This window comes from Vicugna pacos, chromosome 11 (genome assembly GCF_048564905.1).
Source record: "Vicugna pacos chromosome 11, VicPac4, whole genome shotgun sequence".
In the NCBI taxonomy this organism is placed as follows: Eukaryota; Metazoa; Chordata; class Mammalia; order Artiodactyla; family Camelidae; genus Vicugna; species Vicugna pacos.
In genome coordinates this window covers 70215859-70236348 of record NC_132997.1, presented here as the reverse complement: position 1 = coordinate 70236348, position 20490 = coordinate 70215859, and the positions used below count along the sequence as shown (strand labels likewise).

Below are 20490 nucleotides of genomic sequence, written 5' to 3'. Positions count from 1 at the left end.
TCTCACTGTTTTAGAATTATTACTAAAACATCTCCAAATCAGACATGCTGAGTTCTGTAGAGAAGTATTAGACAGACAATGGTATCTTTCCCACCCTTCTGCTTTATCTGGCTCAAAGTACCATCGTTATCTGTTTTTAATTAAAAATATCTGAAATAACCACCCCCTCACCCCCACCATTCCCACCTACTACTAACTTCCTCGACCCTTTCCTATCCTTCCATTCCTAAGATTTTTGTCTGGAGGAGAGTTAAAGATGGATTTGGTTTCATTAGGAGTATTTCCAGGATCAAAACTCACAATCCTACTGTTGTTTCTTAGCTGTATGTAAAGTGCTTCAGCCCCCTCCTGGTCCTACAACACATCTGGGAGCTGGTGGTTTCAGTCTTGGTTCAAATTAACTCAGAATACTACCACAGACACAACCAAGGAACATAACTAGCATAAAGAGCTCTCATGAGTGTTAAAAAAAAAAAGTTTTATCATTGAAAAAATTTTCATTAAATACTGCATTAAAACATTTTATAAAGGAAGAAAACAGCGTTATCTTTCCCAAATTCAATACTGTGGATATCAAATACATTTCCTCTCTCCTGCCCTCACCCTTAACAAACCTCTACACATTGTTTGTTACTGCCTACAAAGTTGCTTGACTGAAATTTGCCTGTAGTAGGCATAATTATTTATCTTATTAAAAATTATTACATATATGTCCATGAATAGAAATCTCAAGATGTCCTCTTATATCATACTATGATATGACCTAATAAAATACAACTCCCAGAAGAATGACCCTATACCTGAATAATGTGTGCTTGTTTTACCTCTTATTTCTGGGGGGAGGGTACATAGCTCAAGCGGTAAAGCACATGCTTAGCATGCATTGAGGTCCTGGGTTCAATCCCTAGTACCTCCTCTATACACAAATAAATATAAATATATAAACCTAATTACCTCCCCCTTCTCCACCAAACAAAACAAAACAAAACAAAGTAAATCTTATTTCTAATAGTATGAACATAGCAATCTTGACAAACAGATTTAGAATTCAATAACTCTAAAATATGACATCTATTATTATAATCATAACAGTGTATTATTGTGAAAGAGTAATACAACATGGCTGAAAGATTTGACATTGTTAACTTTTGAGTTTAAAATTTAGGTATTAGAAAGGTATTTGCCACATTATAATTCTAACTGTAAGTCTTATATTTACAATTATTAAGAGTTTATCAATGTAGTTAATACAAAATCATTATACATCTCAAGTAGAATATGCAGTTTTGTTTGCTATATAGCTCAGAAAAACAAGCAAAGCTGGAAAAATTCCTGAGAAGAGTAACTGATACCAATAAGAGACAGGACTTCCTTTAAAACATTTTTAAAGACTGCTTTTGGAAAAGATAGAAGGTATAGAGGGAGCAATAAAATTACAAAAAATGGTATATATGGGGAATCACAGACACCTGGAGTAACCACAATTAGGAAAAATTAAAAAAACAAGCAAACCATAAATAGTTACAGTGTAACTATAAAGACCGAAGTCCTCCCATGAGCCACAAAAAAATTCAACTTGGTTACAATAGCAGTTTATATATTAATAATAGTGTATATATATTTAAAGCCCTAAACCTACAGGATTTTTCTTTACCCCAAGATAAAGCATAATCCTTAAACTTAAATATGCTCAACAGAAGATGAATTAGTGGTTATGAAAACAGTACAGGGATCTGAGGATCTTAACCTTCCAAAGACATATTCTTTCCCAAAATATCCCCTGGGGCCACATGAAAGACTTATTGGGATGGGCAGATCATTATATTCTTATGAAAGAATATAATCATGGCTTTAGGCTTTGAAAACTATGTTCTCAGCAAACTTTATTTTCATCAGCTTATTACCTTGAGAATATTGTATCTGTTGAAGATTCCACCTGCATGACCTCCGTCTCTGTGCTCTCGGACTGTACTTTGCATCTGATGAGAAAATATTTCAAATATATGTACATTAGCTTTTATATCTTTTCTGATTATTGTTCTTGATGCATATGATTCTACTTTTGAGAATACAAAATGGGTTTCTAATATTTCTGCTGTTTAAGGAATGAGTTTTGTAAGTTCACAAGTACTATTTTCTAAAGATAGCTATTAGCTAGTACAATCTGAAAATGTATATAGGTGAAAATTATATAATGCAAACTAAAGGAAGAAAAAGAAACAAACAGATGCATGGGTGAGCCAAACATACTAAAAAAACCCTAATGACTTATTTGTTCCCATTTGTTTTGTTCTAATAAAGCACAATTTGTATTTCACTGAGTTGGAGTTTCTTGAGCTTTAGAACTAAATCTCACTCCCCTTTGTATCTCTGTGCTCAACTCACAAACATAGGGTATAGCGTTCTTCAGAGTGTAAGGCACTATTCAAAGATTTTAGTGAATCCAAGAGTTTCGTGAAAAGAAAGCTAGAAAAAAATTTCCTAGATAAGTAGCACCACATATTCTGGGTTTTATCTAAGATACTGGGCTTTGCTATTGCCTTCCTGAAGAGGAGAATATTAGCCATCTTTTCTCCAACAGAATTTTGTGTTAGTATTAATTGTAGTGCTGAACCAAATTATTAGAATTAAAGTTTACAAAGATAGTGTACCTAAAATGCTGATTTCAGAAGTTTTCCAGGTGGTAAAGAGTTAGGAACAATTAAAAACTGCTACATGTTCTAGTAGATCTGGAAACTTTCTAGAAATTTGGTTATTGAACCAACATTTATTTAAGGTATATGAACATACCTCTTCCTCCACAGACTGAAATTCTTTATCATCAGGAGACAGATCTATGAGAATAGTTCCACTTCCAGAGGTGTTCAAAGTTAAGTATGGGTTAAGACCTATCAAATGAAATTTGAAGGTAAATAAATTTTTTTTTGCCAAAAAAAACCAATTGACATTAGCCCAAAATAAACACCTGATTTATTGGATGCTTACTACCATTTAAAAAAACTTTTTATTTTGGAATAATTCAGATTTACAGGAAGGCTGAGAGCACAGAGGGTTCCTGTGTACCCTTCACTCAACTTCCTAATGTTACTATCAGGAACATTAATGTTCCTTTAATGTTCCCATTTTATACACCCATAGTACACCTGTCAAAATTAATTATAGACTTTATTTGGATTTCACCAGTTTTCCCCATTAATGTCCTTTTTCTTTTCCAGGATGCAAACAAGAATACCACACTGTATTCAGATTACTAATTTTTGACCTAAGTCCTAAGGTTTTTGTGAGAATAGTTCACAAAATCTTCCTGGTCTTTATCTTTTATTTGTCAATGTTTTCTTCTTCAAATTATTTCCTTTACTAACTAGGCAGCCCTTTCAAGCATTTAGTTTCTTTACTTTTTGTAAAAATGAGGAAGAATCATGACAGAAACCTGCATGGTCTCAGGTAATTTTAAATCATCCTAGAATGAGAAGGCATAAAGTTTACTAACTATGGAATGCTTATTATAACCCATTAATAGAGTTTTTAATTTAGCAATAAATTTGTCATGTCTTCTGAATGTCAACAGTCATGGAAATCATACTTATTTTTGTATCTTTACTCTCATAAAAGCTTTTAAAATGGAATCTTATACAGAATTTTCTAATTTCTTTGTTCTGTCTGTAACACAACTCTCCTTTAATCTCTGTAAAATCTCCAAAGTGCCACCGTTTTCCCAGGTAGGGCTCAAGTCCTTTACTACTGGGTAAATGCATGGTGTTTTGCCTATGGAGATTAAAAGCACTGCTCTGGTCTGAATAATACGACTACCACCAATATGCCAAACTCTCATAAAACCTTTTAGGTTTGGCTGAATTACAAAATCTATAGGAAGTATGGAGACCATACAGAAGAGAATATTTTACAGAATAAAGACTGTGACAAATGTCTGACTAAGGCATCTTTGGGCAGCCCCAAGAAGACATCAGTGCTGAAAGATCAGGACAAGTAACCTACTGACTTGATACACAGAATGACAGCTAAGGCTGTTAAGTCAGCTAGATGAGAGACTGTCAGAAGCTTGCCACTGGTTCCAGTTTACATACTGAGTACAATATAGGTATAGAATACTGGCTTCAAACGGAGATGAGGAATGTGGTAACTTTATGGAGGAAAGTGACCCTGATGTGTTAGGTCAGACACAGTCATTCCGTGTTGTAACATTTCTCTTCCATGTAAGAATGAAAGTTACTACCCAATCGTAGCTGGATGTTACCAGCATGACCAGAGGACCAGAGGTGGTATGGAGATATGTACCTCTGACACTTGGAGGCAGTGTATCAGTCTCCCTCACTGTTTCCTGAGCCTTTCAACACAGACTTAACTGCTATCCTACCAGATCTGCAGTGTTTCCTAGTAGTCATGATGGCAGTCCACAACAGAGGAATTTAGTTCCACTTTATACTAACATTCCAGGGAGCCATAAGGTGTCCCTCCTCTTCACCTTATAAAATTTTGTCTTCTATACTGAAATTTTGTCTTCTATACTAGAAATATCCAAGACTATCTCCCATGTTAAACATTTTTCCCTGGTTCCTACCAGGCAAAGAAAGAGCATTTACTTTTAATCAGTTCTATTCCAGAGTTCTAGTTTAAAGCATTCCTTAGCTTCAATCACCTAATTTACAAAGCTCTCTCTTTTTTTTCTTCAAGGGATGGACCTTATCCCGGCTAGCATACACTCTTCCCTAAAACTTCCCTCATTTTTGCTAATGGAGGTTTATTTTTAACCCCAGTTGTATGGCCAGGTCTTCAAATTATAGGATGCTTCTGACCCCAGGATACATCATTCCCTCAGTTTAACAATGAACTTAAAGTAGTTTTGAAACCTAAAACAATTCATCTTTTATAACAAGGACCTGATATACAGGAAGTGTTAACATCTGCTGAACAAACGCAATTTGTATTTTCCTTAAGTATCAACATTCAGGACAAATGAAAATACTATTCAACTTTATTTCACTGTTTCCTCAGTTACAACATTATTGTTTCCCAATATTTTAACTGCAAGTGTTTAGAATGTAACTATGTACAACCAAAGAGATTCACAATATTATTATATGGAAGGCCTGACCACCTAGTCATTACCCATTGTATTACCACATGAGATACCCAAATTCCAGACCTCTCAGAACAACACAATTTTAGAACTGTAACTTCAGAATGGAAATAACAGAAAAAACTTCAGATTTAAAGCAACACTCAGATTTCTGAATGGCCCAGAAACTTCACTTAGGTCCACAGAGTTTAACAGTAGCAGATTTAAGATCTGATCTCAGGTTTCCCAAATCCCAGTTAATACTCTTGGTGGGGAGGGTATAGCTCAGTGATAGACTATGTGCTTAGAATGCACAATGTCCTGGGTTCAATCCCCAGTACCTCCATTTAAAAATAAACAAATAAACCTAACTACCTTCCCCACAAGACAAAAACAAATAAATAAATGGCTCCCCAGTTAGTGTGCTTCTTATTAAGTGGACTCTCTTACAGATTTTAAAATTATCATTTAGTAAGTTGAGGGCTGCCTTTATACAAACTGTTAAAATGATGACAGGAATGATTTAAAATGAAATACCTTGTTGTCCAGAAATAAGTCTCTCAACTCCTTTAATTAGTTTGTGTCTATGTCCATAAGCATTGATTCCAATCTCCTTCAGTTCCTTGTGCCCCATCTCAACTAATACATCCAAAGTGATCTTACAAAAGAGGATGAAACTGTTTAGAAGACTTGTTTGGAAGACATTCACATATTGGTGTTCTCACAATGTATTAGATCTATACATTTATTGCAAATTATTTTGAACAGATTAGAAACAAAAGCACATCAGTTGTTAAACTGAAACTGAAAAGTTGCAGCTAATTAAACAAAGCTGAGTCACGAACTACCAAAAATATCGTTATTTTCATTTAGCATAAGGACCCAAGAAAAACTAAACTGCAAGACAAAAATGCATCCTCAAATTAACCACATTTAGGCACACTATTTTATCTCTTCCACCATCACTCTGCATTCAACCTATTTGTACGTCTTAATGTAATGCTCCTACAGACTCTGGACTATGCTGACTGATACTTCAGCATCATTGTTCAAACTAACCCTTTTACGTCCCACTGTGTGAAACTGAAGACACTTTTAAAAAATCTGTTTTATTTACAAGTCTTCCATGAAGCTTTCCCTGAATAGTCCACCTTGTAGTAACCCTTCCTTTCTTTGAATTTTTACTGTCTATGCCAAAAACTTAACTCTTCACATGTTCCTATCGTATCTCCATAACTAGACCCAAAGTTTCTTAGGGGTAAAAGTCTAGAGTAATTATATTTTCTGAACTCAAAATATCAGTAACTATATTCTGACAGAACGCTTTAAATTCGGACTGGTCTAGAAAAGCTCAAATATATAGTTGGTGTATACCTCTCCATAATGGCTGGAGAAGTGTCAGGCTTAGAATGGGTCGTGATTGACACAATAGAACTGAACAAGCTGAGTTCAAGGTTAACTTACTTTTAAGAACTGGATAGGCTAAACTTATTCAAGAAAGCTATTTTACTGTTACTATATGAGAATCAATTTTTATGTGCTAATAAACTGAATGGATACTCCAAGATTAAACCAAATCAGAAGAGAGATTGATTTCCAATCTCAAAAAAAATCCTTCTCACCTGACAACAGGTTGAATGGTTCAGAGTATTTCAAGCATGTCCCACTTATTCCCTTGAGGTTCTAAAAAATATCAAACCAAGCAAAACAATTCATGTATTTACCTGTTCTCTCTCAAATATATCCATTAAGTGTTCAAGCCCAAGATTCCTTACAAATTGAGTTATGCTAAAATCTACTCCTGGAACTGGAAAATAAAAAAATCAGAACATATAAAATTTCATGTCAGAATAATGTACATCAACATTATAATAGCAAAGTTTTATGATATTGCTATGTGCATGAAGATTGTAAAGATGAAGCAAAATATTAATAGCCATTGGGTTACAATATTAAGTATAACATTAAAAATTGTAAAGAGAAAGCTATAAAATTTCCACATCATTAGAAGAAAGGGTTAAACAATGGGGCACTCTCATGTTACAAAGAAATCTTTTTTTTAATTTTATTTTTAACTGTATCTTTAAAATAAGTTCCCATTCAGCTTAAACTAATACAGTTCTGTCAATTATATCTAATTGAAAAAAAAAGTTTCCCTACCTTTGAGGATATAAACTACTTTACAAAAAAACTATGAAAACAAGGTCCACATGTTGCATAGAGTGAGATGGATTTTGACAGGTAAAAGGTAAAGAAAACAGTTCTATAGACTGTAGGTATGTGTGTCTTTTTCTTTTTTAAAGTGATATTCAAAATTAGGTATTTTGATGTAGGGTTGAAAGTATTTCATAATTCCGTAATAATACACTGGAAGAGGTAAACAAAGGCATAATTACTCAAGTAAAAGCACTTCTATACCTTCCAAAAAGCATATTTATATCTAAAAAGTAGGTTAGCAGCAGAACACTCATGAAGTCTCAACTTGGAGAAAGTTTCATTAGGAATTCTAATAATAATGTAAAGAAAACAATAAAAGGTATGTTAACTAATCTGATACTAACAGTTGTAGTTAAGGTCAAAAAAAAAAAAAAAAGACCTTAGCAATCCAAACGACAAGTGGCTACGTTAAGTTATTTTGGCTGAATGTCTCACCTTCCTTTTTCTCCAAACTGGATGCACCCTCTGATCCACTTGAACTAACAACTGAGGACAGTTCAGAAAAACTGGCAGATAAGTTGTCAAGACTGCTGGCTGCAGAAAGGCTTGATGGGCTGGATGGACCTGAAGACAGAGCATCTGTGGTGGGTCCTGGGCTTCTCACACCATTGAGCACTTGAGGTTTATAACACGAAGGCAGAGCAGAAGGGGGCATGGCTGCTGTCAGGAGAGCGCTGACATCATCTGCCTACGGCACAAGTCAGAGAGAGAGAAAACCTGCAGTAAGCAAGTTTTAAAATTCTGCTAAACTCCATAGAACACATTTAAAAATATGACAAAAACCCAGCAGATATGAACTAGAATTAGACACTCACAGTTGGTATATAACATTTTAAAATAATATTAGCATAATTTATTGGGCACTATTTATGTATCTGATACCATGCCAAGGACTTTAAGTACATCACCTCATTTAATTCTCATATCAACCCAGATCTTTTTTATCCCCATTTATAGATTAGGTAGTTGAAGCTTAGAGGTTACGCAATTTGCAAGACTGTACAATTATAAGTGGTAGAGCTGGAATTCTAAGGCAAGTCTGTTTGATTCTAAAGCCCACGCATGTTCTCTAGAGCACTGTTTCAATGCCACTTAATTATAGCTAGTGGACTAACATATGGGCAGATTAAATTAGAAAATTTCACTTCTAAGTTAGTTTGGAACTGGAAGGACATTTCCCTGAAGAAATGTTACAAATATGGTGGGGTTGTCAGCCTGCTAAGAAAATTCTATTCAACTCTCAATGCAGCTGAACTGAATCAGGTTCTCAATGTAACCTGCAACACTGGAATCTCTCTCGGTAGAAAGCAGTCTGCAGGACAGACTCCTTTTCCTTCCCACCTTGAGAAGAACCTCTTCTCCCTTTCCCTCCACTGCTCTGGGTCACCGTCCTTAGTGGCAGAGGCAAGAGAGGCACCTGTGTCACAGGTGGAGAGAAGGAGGCCACAATGGAGACAACTACAGGAGTTTCCTTGAGAGAGGAAGGAAAAAAGGACTTCCCAGGGAAAACTGGAGGAACAAACTTGTTCCGAGAATAGTTTTGGTGGGGTAAGCAATAACATTTTGGGGATGAGGCAGTGTTGGGAGGGAAGAAAATCTCTATAGCAGAAGACTTTGTAGCTGCACCCTGAGGGTAATGTTCCCAGCTCAGTAAGTTCATAAGGCCCATGGACCTGTACCATCTTCTGTTCTGTGTGCTGTAACAGCATTCATTGAAGGCCTTGCCTGTTTTGTTTCCCAAATAATGTAAGTAGCTATACCTTATACTTCTTTTTCCCATTTTTAAAGCACTCAGCATACAATAACTGATTGATAATTCTATTTACTTTTTATATTACCTAAGTGGTCCTAAATTTAAATTGGGCTAAAAATCAGATTTTGCCACATTCACCATGAAGACATTTTATATATACCAAGTAAATTTTACAAAGTAAAGAAAGCAGTGAGATTTTTCAAAGAGCCCATCACTTACTGAAACTAAATCTAAAGGTGTTTGTCCTTCCTGATTTTTAAGAGTAGGATCAGCTCCATGGGCCAACAATAAAGCACAAAGCTGTGTCCGTCCCTTTTGGGCTGCTTCGTGCAAAGGAGTGAAAGCCCATTTGTCCGTAGCATTGACACATGCATTATACTTTATTAGCAAAGCTGCTACATCTACGTGCTGTGAAAGAAAAAACTCCTGTTACAGTCTGAAATATTACTTCATCACACTTTAGTTCTTAAAAAGAAAATAGCTATATACCTCTTTTTCCATAGTTTTAAATTTACTCTAGAAATGAAAAACTTTCTTCCCACCATCACAATTTGTGGGTGGTTGATTAAAAATTACAGTTGATGTTTTAATAATTTGAGAAACTAGAAAATAGTTAAGAATTCTACACAGGAGGGAACTAAAACTAAAATGCTAAACAGTTTCTCATTTATTTAAGTGTTATAACTGCTAAACATCAATTTATAAACCAGCAATCGTCCTCAATTACTCAACTGAAGATGGTCAGTACTGATGTTACTATTCAAGGATATTGTAAGTCAAGAACAATGCATCTGATCTTTACCAATTCGTATGAATCCCAGTGGGTTTTCTGGGATTCAAACAAATAAATCATCATCTCACAAAAAATAAAAGATATGTACAAGGAAAGACAAAATGTGCTGCATGTTGCACAACAAGCTACAACAGATTTAGATTTGAAAATCTGAAGTAACCTCTTTGGTTCTCAAATTTACTTCTCTGTAAAATGAGAAAGTCAAACTAAATTCTCTTTGAATTTCAATAGTGATTCTCACTTTGAAAATTTCAGAGATTTTTAAAGGTAACATGGAAGAACTTACCCCATAAGATGCTGCATTGTGTAAAGGAATAAGTCCTCCTTTGTCTTGAGCATTCACATCAGCTCCATGTTGCAGCAGATACTCTGCAACTTCTAAATTATTATAACCAGCTGGTTAAGAAAAGAAGTAAAATTACTTTCACTTTTTCATATAAAAAATAGCTACACATATGTATATATCTATATATAAAGAACAGACATGATTTTAAAAATAAGAGATTTTATATAAATCTGAAATTCTCCAAAGGAGTCTATTAAAGATTTATCTTATGGGAAAAAATTGCCCACTGGCCTCAGGTTGGAAGCTTTCAGTAATGATACCCACTTGTTTTAGAGACTCTGAAGTTATACTGATTGATTTACTTAAATCTTTCCTCTTAAAACTTTCCCACCAAAGTCCCTGCCTTCATGGTTGTTGTATACACAGTTTCTTGAACTCAGATACATGGTCTCAAAGCTGCAAGCAAAAGGCATCCAATCTATATAAAAGCCAAGTTAGGAACACAAGTGGCTGGCAGAGCAGAAAACACACCAGTGTGGGTCTCAGGGCCTCATATCCCCAGAAGGCCACGAAGACATGCTTTTTGCTAGAGAGAATGTAGAGGTACACAACTCTACAAGTCTGGCAGCAGAACCAATTGCTGCTAAAGCCATGAAGTAAAACTTAGCATTTTATAAATGTACCATAACTCCCCAGCTGTCACCCTGAGAACTCAGCTATCTTAGTACATGCTCATGGTAAAGTAAGTATATTTTGTTTGACAACCATAGTTTGAAAGTAAATCTGGAACTTAACTTTGCCAATGTAAAACCAGGTTATCACCTGAAACTTTAAAATAGTTCAAAATACTTTTTTCACATTCATTTTCACTGTAGTTTTTTAGCCTTTTGCTGAATGATCTAAAGCAAAAAAACTTTAGTAAGGTCAAGTAAAGAAAAACAAAACTACGAAACTAACATAAACTAAGTACTACACCAAATTCAAAAGTCCTTCCAGGTCTCGAGGTGTAATACCACATAAATGAGGAGAAATATTTTGTGTATACAACATATTTGCCACTTACAAGTACAACACAGACAAACAATAATGTTAAATGTTCTAGATAAGCTATCATTAAAATACAAAAAGCTTATATAAATAAATATGCACAGCACAATTCAAATCAGAGGTCAGGCTACATCTTGTCTTACAGGGACTAGAAACTCCTGATTGCCAGGAGAAGGAGGAGAGCTTTCTCTCACCTTGTTAGCATTTGTGGCTTACCACTTCAAAATGTGTCTAAAAGACACACAGATGGAGTAATTCTTTTCCACTGACAGTGGGGTCCTAACTTACATGGGGTCATAATTTAAAGGTAAAAACCACATACACTAAAATTATCTCTTAAAAACTAGGAACATAGCTGCTCACACTGTAAGACCAAAAGGAACTGAGAGAAGAGTGTGGACTTTCATCTCCCACATTACACAAAGTGGCAGAAACACCTGCATTCCTTTTTTCTCTTTTTAAACCACATGTATTCAGATAAACTTGTATGAATCAAATGTGCCTATGATGCAGCTCCACTGAAGTATTAGCTGTAGCTCAGTGTTTTAATGGCCCATTCCTTAGCATCTTTAATGCAGCTGAAAAAGATATACTGTGCCACTTTCATGAATGGAATCTTAGAACAAATGCCACGTACTGAATTGTAGTCCCCAAGTTTCCTATGTTGAGCCCTAACCACTAGTATCTTAGAAAGTGACTGTATTTGGAGATAAGGCCTTTAAAGAGGTAATTAAGTTAAAATGAAGTTGTTAGGGTTAGCCCTAAGTGAATCTGACTGTTCTCCGTATAAGCGAAGATTAGAACATAGACACACCAGGGATATACACAGAGAAAGGGACACGTGAGGACACAGAGAAGGTGGTCATCTGCAAGCCAAGGAGCGAGGCCTCAGAAGAAACCAGTCCTGCCAACATCTCCAGAAGTGTGAGGAAATACATTTCTGTTGTTTAAGCCCCTTAGCCTGTGGTAAATCAAGGCAGGCCTAACAAACTAACACAATGAATAACTTGAGCAAGAGGTTTATGTAACTCCTGAAAGACTCTAAAGATTGTTTTCTGCTTGTGCTTAACAGCTATCATCAGAAGAATGGAAAGCTTTAGCTTCCCACGAGGAAGGATGGCTCAACAGGCATATTTTTGAAATTTCTGTAGTCAAAACACACACGTCATAGATGATTCACACAGTATGACCTGGAATAAAGGTTCCAAAGCACATGGTGACTGACAGAGCCCATTTCAATGGTTCTTACTGAATATAACATGCTGGTACTAAAGCGGATGTGAAGTACAGTTGCCCTATACAAATACCCTAGAGTATGATGGAAGTATTAGAAGATACTTGATTTTAATCTTTCAAGATTACTTATAGGAAATATTTTACTCAGGTAAAATGAATCTTACATGTCACCAGCCTAAATCTGAGACACTTCATCCACTTACCTGCTAAATGTAAAGGTGTTGAATGCCGGCCTTGGGTATCACGACAATTTACATTATCTGGAGAAGATAACTTCTTTACTCTGGCCAAACAACCCTTCTTGGCAGCATCCAACAAAGCTGCATCTCCCCTAAGTAGATCTTGGATATCTGTATCCCCATCTTTAACAAGATCCAAAGGAGTATTTCCATCTCTGTTTTTCTTTGTAGGGTCTGCACCATGCTGGCCATGTGAAAAACAGAAAGCGAGGAAATGGCTTAAGTTTGCCCTTGGTCAATGAGAAAATAGTACATTTAATGATACTAAGAGACTATACCTTAAAGATTAACATGATTGTTATTAATGCTTAATTAATATACAAAAACTTAAAAAATAGAGGCAGTTAAATATTGGGCTTCTATAATGCAATAATATAGTTAAAAATTTAAACTTTCAAAATAAGGTAGTATCTCATTAAAAATTACCTTTCACATATGCTATTTTTAGTTTTCATGAAACTTCAATGTTTGTATAAAGTATAAATGTAACTATACTCTTGTTTTTACTGTAAAGTATCTATATCAGTACCAGTATAGAAAAACCAGTAATGTCAATTTCATCAGTGCTAAATAAAACTGGCTTATAGTGTTCATGACATCTATTCTGAAATCCAGGTTCAGAATTAGACAACTTTGCTTCCTACCTCCTTACTAGTTTAACTTTATATTAGTTGTTAGAAATATCATAAACATATTTTGTATAATACACTCTGTCCACAGTAAGTACTTAAATATACCTGGAGCAGAAGTTTACAAATTTCATATTTTCCTTTTGCTGCTGCTTCATGTAAAGGTGTAAATTTCCATAAGTCAGCTACATTAACTACTGCTCCATGCTTAACAAGAAGTTCTGCAACTTCATAGTGTCCATAAGAACATGCATTGTGCAAAGGTACAAGGCCTCTGAAATGGAAAGTTAAATGAGCAACACAACACAAAGATACACTTTAATTTAAATTATTACATATAGCAGCTAAATTTCTTGAACTGCATGTGGGATTTTACTGATTGTATTTTACAGAACCTAAAATCTGAAAGCAGAAATGAAATTACTTTGTGAGGGGGAGGAAGGGAGGAAATTTCAAAAATATTTAAAATTGCAGAGAATGTAACAAACATCTATATATTCAATATCCAGAACTGAGAAATATATATTTTTAAAGAAAAATAATTTTAAGATAAACTGGAATAATTCAAGTGTCCTCAATGCAAACTAAAAAATTTACATTAAAAATCAGTATCACACTAATGCTGTAATCTCCTTGGTCATTACAGAATAATAAAAAGGCATTATGCAGCTTTTTACATAAACGCTAACCATAAAGTCTTGACTGAAATTAAGAAGCTATATTTAAGCCAATGTTAGCAAACAGACTTCTCTGAAAATAAAAGAGCTACCAACTATCTTAAAAATATTTTCAGATTTTCCTACAAAGGTCAGATGAAGGAACAGAGAGGCCCCGGTGAGTGCTGGTACTTGCCCTTTATCTTTAGCGTGCACGTCAGCTCCGTGTTGCAGTAGGTATTCCACCACAGACACCCGGTTATAGCCCGCCGCAAAGTGGAGCGGTGTAGACTGACGTCCTTCAATGTCTCTGCAGTTGACACTCTGAACAGTACATAATTTCTGTAGGATGGAACACAGTGTACACATGATGTTACATATTCTAACTTCTTGCTTTCATTTATCTAATAGAAATTTCCAATGTCTCATCATTATCAGTATTCTCAGAAACTCTTTGCTATTTATTCTTCTTACTTCATCTTGTCATTTACTGGGAATCTCTCTGGTCCTCTTATCTATAATCATCTTCTTTTGCTAAAGCTCGTAGGTCCATTTTGTTATTACCATTACTACAATTTACATAAAGGTAACATTTAAGTACCAATTATCAGCAGTTGTAATTTCCATTTTGTGGTAAATATATGTATAGGTATCCTGGATCATAGGAGCACTGGCATCACCTGGGAACTTGTTAAAAACTCTGATTCTCAGACTTTTACCCACTGAATCAGAATCTGCATTCTGACAGGATCTCTACATAACCTGTAAACACATTAAAGTACTGTTCTAGAACAGTGGTTCTCAAATTTTCATGTGCACTGGGTCCTACCTCCAGATTTCCTAATTTGTTATGTTTGGGATGGGGCCTGAGGAATTACACTTAGAGAATTATATTGTACTACGTGGAATGAATAAACTAATAGAATGCTATTGGTTGTATATAATCCTTGGGAGGATTAAGAAAAGTAATTTTTTGTCTTTTTTGGTTCAGGTGAGGAAGTCTAGCTGAGAAAGGCTTGTAAGAGTAACACTCAAAATACTCAAAGAGTATGTGAACATTTGGGGAAGGAAAGCAACACAGATAATAAATCATGGTGCTCAAAAAAAGATCAAAAGAATATTTTAGGTAAGAATATTACTAAAAACACTTTCCCTTTTTTTTTTTTACTCCCCTACCCTACAAGCAGGCATAACTTAAGCCTAATAAACCAAAGGAGCCAGCTATCAGTAGGTTTACCTCAAGGGGGTTAATAACAGGTCTGATAGAACTCTTTAGTGCATTCCCAACCAGAGCCTGTTGGATATATACATTCAGGGTCCCACCATTGAGAGATGGTGTTCTGTGGCTCTGAAATCGGGCTCCAGGAAGGAGGAATTAACCCGTATGTCAAGTCCTGCTAGGTTTGGTCGTTATCAATGGCCATTCTAACTCCCTAGCTCTCAGTTTAATTTTGTCCACTGAGACAACTTTACTAACAGTAGGTGTCCAAGAAAGTATCTAGCCTGAGAGCTCACCACTAAACAAACATTACTGAGCACATAAATGAAGTACTCACTGGGCAATGTGCAGATGTTACTGTCCTAGCAATTCATACCAAGCCATTGGTGTAGAGATATACAAGGAATAGAAAAGTTGATGGAGATAAATTTCCATTAAGTGATTTTAAAAGCAGAGTTGAGGAAAGGCAGCCTAATGTCTATCACAGGGAGAGGGGAAGGTCTTCCTCAATCCAATGGCATTATTTTATTCTCTAAGTCCAATTGCTGCCCCCAATCTTTTCTCTTGATCTATTTCTTCCTTCTAGCCTTCTTCTATCTTTATGAAAACAAAGTCTGGTCTTTAATATTAGTGTACTGAATATAGTTTTATGTTCCTTAATATATGTAAGTGGATGACCATTACAATTTTTTACCAGTAATCCCCCTTCCCTGCCAACAGCTAGTTGACTCTAACTCCATCTGCCCATCTAACGTAATTTATCATTCTTCAAAAAAACAAAAACAAAATCTCAGCTCACTATCCTTAACTCAAGTGATTCGTTTTTCCACAAATAATGACTTGTGGAAGATGACTTGTCAATAAGAGAAACAAAATCCACCCTTTCAAAATCATGTTAACCTCCTAATTAAGGGCATGAGAATGAACTACAAAATAAGTCAAACAATAAACTGCATAATAGCATTTTTCTTTGAAAAGTTAAATTATTAAAAAAAATAAAATCTTAAGTTATTTGGAAATGACTGCACTATCTACACAGATAAAGCAGTAGGAAAGGATCACAAAGACTTTTAAATCAACTTGGAGAAATCTCTTTATTTAAAACGACAGTGAATAAATTTCCTCAGAGCTGAAGGTTAGATGAGACCAATATTTGTATTTTGTTCTCAGAAAATCTAAAATTGATTTTGTGGGGTTAGTCTATTCAGGATTAAGAACCCCATAGAGAAATATAGTGAAACTGTTTCAAATAGTGACCTCTGCCACGAATCAAATCAGTAAATTAAGCTTTTTATAAAACTTATTTCCTATCAGTGCCACCTCAAATAGGACCAGCACTGCTTTGAAAAAGTTTGTGTGTGGTGAGGAGAGAGGACGCAACAGGGCTCTTTTCTCCCTTACTAGCTCTGGAAATGAAAATAACATCATTGCATTACTGAAGAATTATCTAATTCATGAAACATGCTGAGTTAATTTTAATTTATATTAGTTGAACTGAAAAGTAGTCTTGCTCTTCCAAAATGTTAGTCTTCCGAGTTAGTTATTCAGATACACAGTTTCTATAGGTAATAGAAGTATCTGGTATAGGCAATAAGACATTACATATGATTCTATAGTAAAAGCAAAGTTTGAGGAAAGATTGACCATTATAGGAGATGGGTCCTAGAAGGGCTAGTTGGCTCTTCTGAGAAAGAAAAAAAGTATTTCAGTGTCGAGATAAACTGAACATTATTAGGAGACAATGGCTCTGAAAAGTGGTGACACTCTATTATTACTATAAACACTGGATCCTCACAAAGGTAGAGCGGGCAAAGAAATGAAGAAACCAGAAGAAATGTGTAGACAGAGTGATACACTGTTCAGTTTTCTTCCCTTCCTGTTTCAGGTGTCATATGTAAACAATAATGGACAATTATTTGATATGTGTTATTCTTTTAAAGGGACAAATGAATAGGTTCTTTAAACAAAATGCATTTCTATAAACATGAAGTTTATTTAAATTTGTGACATGATGTATTTATTGAGATGTGAAATCAAAGTTTCTTTCATTAATGATCCTTATTTGCAGAGCAGAACTAGATTAGCATTATTTACCTTTTAAAACAATGCACATATAAATAACTTGATTTTTCATATTAACAGTACGGATTCATTAAATAGTTAAAATAAAAACCCAAAGTTAACAAAACCATAAGATCGTATCTTACTTTTACAGTTTCTACATCTCCAGCTTTTGCAGCTTCCAGCAATTGTCTGTCGGCTTCTGAATTACCTAATGGGATACCCTCTAAAAAGAAAGGGAAGAAAAGAGTGATTAATTCCTGTTTGGAAAGGGGCTGGGGGGCTTTGGAAGGGGGCTAGGGGGGCGAAGCTTTAAGGGAGGCATCGTATCTGAAAGTAAAGCTCTTTTTACAGTTTGGTGGTAATTATGTAGGAAATCTCCAAGGTAGTAGGGGAAAAGCAGTAAAAACTTTTTGAAACATTTTACAACACACACACACACACACACACACACACACACACACACACACACACGCATATGTGAAATGTACGTAAATGTGAATTATAAAATGAGATTTAAGTAATATAAAGGAACATAAATAAAGTAGATAATGAAAGATGGCCTGACCTATAATCAGGTTTAACAGTATTTGTGCATTGAGTACAATGAGCTGTAAGAAGAAATAACAGCTTACAAGGACCTACTGTACAGCACAGCAACTATATCTAATTTCTTGTAATGAGCTGTAATGGAAAAGAATCTAAATATATGTATGTATACATATAACTGAATCACTTAGTTGTACACCTGAAAATAACAGTCATCGACCACACTTCAATAAAAAGTAAGAATTTTAGAAAAAGAAACAGCCAACAAATCTAAAAAAACTTTCTTTTTACTACCAACTCTTACATGATATGTAAAAAATAAATAAATAAAGGTTAATTTAAAAAAATAATAATTTCATGGAAGCATTCAATACCTTGAAGAAGTTGCTGCACATTTTCATTTCCCATCTGTAAGGCAGTAAAGCCCTGAAGGGATATGATGTTAGGATCACACCCATAACTCAGGAGTAGGCGGCAGGTTTGCAGATGACCACAATGTGCAGCTCTGTGCAGAGAAGTCTGACCGAGATTATCCAGAGCATTAACCTTAACAATGCAGAAAAGCTAAAATTAGCTTGCAGTGCAAAATTTTAAACTGTCCATTTGTGTATTCAGCACTTGTTACCAATTTAAAATTTCAACTATTCTTTTATGAAGCCTATTATCCAGTGCCAATGCAAGTATTTTTGCTCAAATCAAAGTATAAATTCACCAATTCATGAAGGCAGACATCAGAAGACCCAATTTTGGATTAAAAGTGTTAAGATGTTGAAAAACAGTTGTGTTTATTAGCATTACAGCATTCACAGATTTACTGCATTTAGAGCTAGACATTGCCTAAGAAAGTCTAATGCATGTATTTTTATGGATCTCTGAGGTGTAGAAATGTTGAGACTAACTCCAAGATAATAGTAACAAAGCCAGAGACTAAATTATCATTAAAATACTTATTTCTATTGGCTTATTCTTCTACCTTATTTATCATGTAAAATATAATCTGTATGGATCAAGACACTATGGTATATTCACACAACAGAATATTTCTTAGCAATAAAAAGGAACAAATTATTGATACGTGGCTTAATCTCCAAAACATTATTCTGAGTGGAAAAAGTCTTACACCAAAGAGTATATATTGCATGATTCCATGGACATGAAGGCCCAGAACAGCTGCATCTAATCTATGTTAGAAAAAATCAAAATGGTTGTTGCCTTTAGGTGTGGAGACTGCCTTGGATGGGACACTGCCTTTGCTATAAGATAATGTTCTCTACTGTCATGATTTTAGTTGCACAGGTATATGCATTAGGCAAAGTTCAGTAAATGTACATTTAAGATTTGTACATTTCATTGCACATAAATTTCACATCCAAATAAAACCTGAAAACAAATATTAATGTCTAGCTGAATCCTACTAAGAGAATTTAGGGAGAAGTGTACAGTAATTAGCAAATTTTTTAAAAAAAGTTTGCCAAAAAAAGAGATATTGATGGATAGAGGGAGAAATTGGTGGATATAAAAGAAAACAATATGGTAAAATGCTAGTGACAGAATTTAGATGGTGAGTATATAACTACTCTCTTTAAAATTCTTCCAACTTGGTTGTATTTTTTGAAATTTTCCATTAAAAAAAAGTCACCTGTAAGACTCCTCCTATCTCATCCCCATTCCCCCAACCAACCAGGAAAATAATTCTTCAAATCATAACTGAGAAATCAAATTCCTCAGTAATCAATCACATGACCACTAGTGTGTTTTGAGACATTGTCTAATTCATATTCTTAGAATCAGAGAACATCTGAACAGAAGTATATAATAAGACTTTCTCAATGAATCTAAAAGTAGCCTATAAAACTAGTCTCCATGCTTATTGAATCTGAAAAATCAATTTAAAATGGTCAGGGCAATTAATTTATTTATTCACATAAAAAACTCACTGAAATGTGAACTACATTTACTTGAAAACTTTATCTGGGTACCACTCTGTGTCAAGATCAGGTGACCAACTTGTCCTGGTTTGTCTGGGACTTTTCCAGTTTAAGCACTGAAAAGTCCTGTGTTCCCAGAAATCCCTCAGTCCTGGGACAAACCTGGATGGTTGGTCACCTTAGTTGAGACTGTTACACAAATCAAATTTAATTTGCATCCAGACAGTCTTCACATAATGCACCACACGTAAGAAAAGAGCAATCAACGAAAAGTTACAGAACAGACAGACAAATGAGGTATGCCAAGCAGTCAAGCAGAAATAAACTTTATTTTTTCAATACTTTACAATAAGAAAGATTGAGATTATACATTATCAAGAATTCCCCCAAATCAAAGAGAAATTAGGACACTGAGAGGCAACAGAAGAAGAAACTGTAGAATCAAAGTAGTTCCTTGGGTGGAAACCCAAGGAAGGACAGATCAGAAAACAAGTCTACAAAGTTCATTTGGAGAAGAGCCTCAGGGGGCCCCAAGGGTAAAGGGATCTCTGTTTCTTTCTTCTCCCTTCATCAGAGCAGCTCAATTCTGTTCTACAACAACTACCTACCAAAGATTTTGTTTGAAGAAAACAAGGATTTGTGGCTAAAAACTGTGAAAACTGTTGAATTAGGTGACTGTTATCTCTTCCAATCTGGGATGCTATCTATGTGTATCGTTTACTGAGTAACTTTTTATAAGTTCCTAGGTAAGACATTGTGATTTTTAGCCTTGATGAAAACATAATTATTCCATGAATAAA

The 20490-nt window shown here is 35.0% G+C and overlaps 1 protein-coding gene across 1 annotated transcript in view; it reads right to left on the bottom strand.

Moving 5' to 3' along the window:
* Positions 1-20490, bottom strand: part of TNKS2 (tankyrase 2) — a 56617-nt gene that overhangs the window by 8454 nt on the left and 27673 nt on the right. Inside the window, exons 12-23 of the mRNA XM_072971599.1 lie at positions 18137-18308; positions 17360-17439; positions 14130-14275; positions 13386-13551; positions 12613-12832; positions 10127-10236; positions 9267-9455; positions 7730-7982; positions 6802-6884; positions 5615-5735; positions 2791-2888; positions 1905-1979 (exon numbers count right to left, since the gene is read on the bottom strand). Coding sequence (XP_072827700.1) covers positions 1905-1979; positions 2791-2888; positions 5615-5735; positions 6802-6884; positions 7730-7982; positions 9267-9455; positions 10127-10236; positions 12613-12832; positions 13386-13551; positions 14130-14275; positions 17360-17439; positions 18137-18308 — 1713 coding nt within the window. The remainder of the gene's footprint in view (positions 1-1904; positions 1980-2790; positions 2889-5614; positions 5736-6801; positions 6885-7729; positions 7983-9266; positions 9456-10126; positions 10237-12612; positions 12833-13385; positions 13552-14129; positions 14276-17359; positions 17440-18136; positions 18309-20490) is intronic.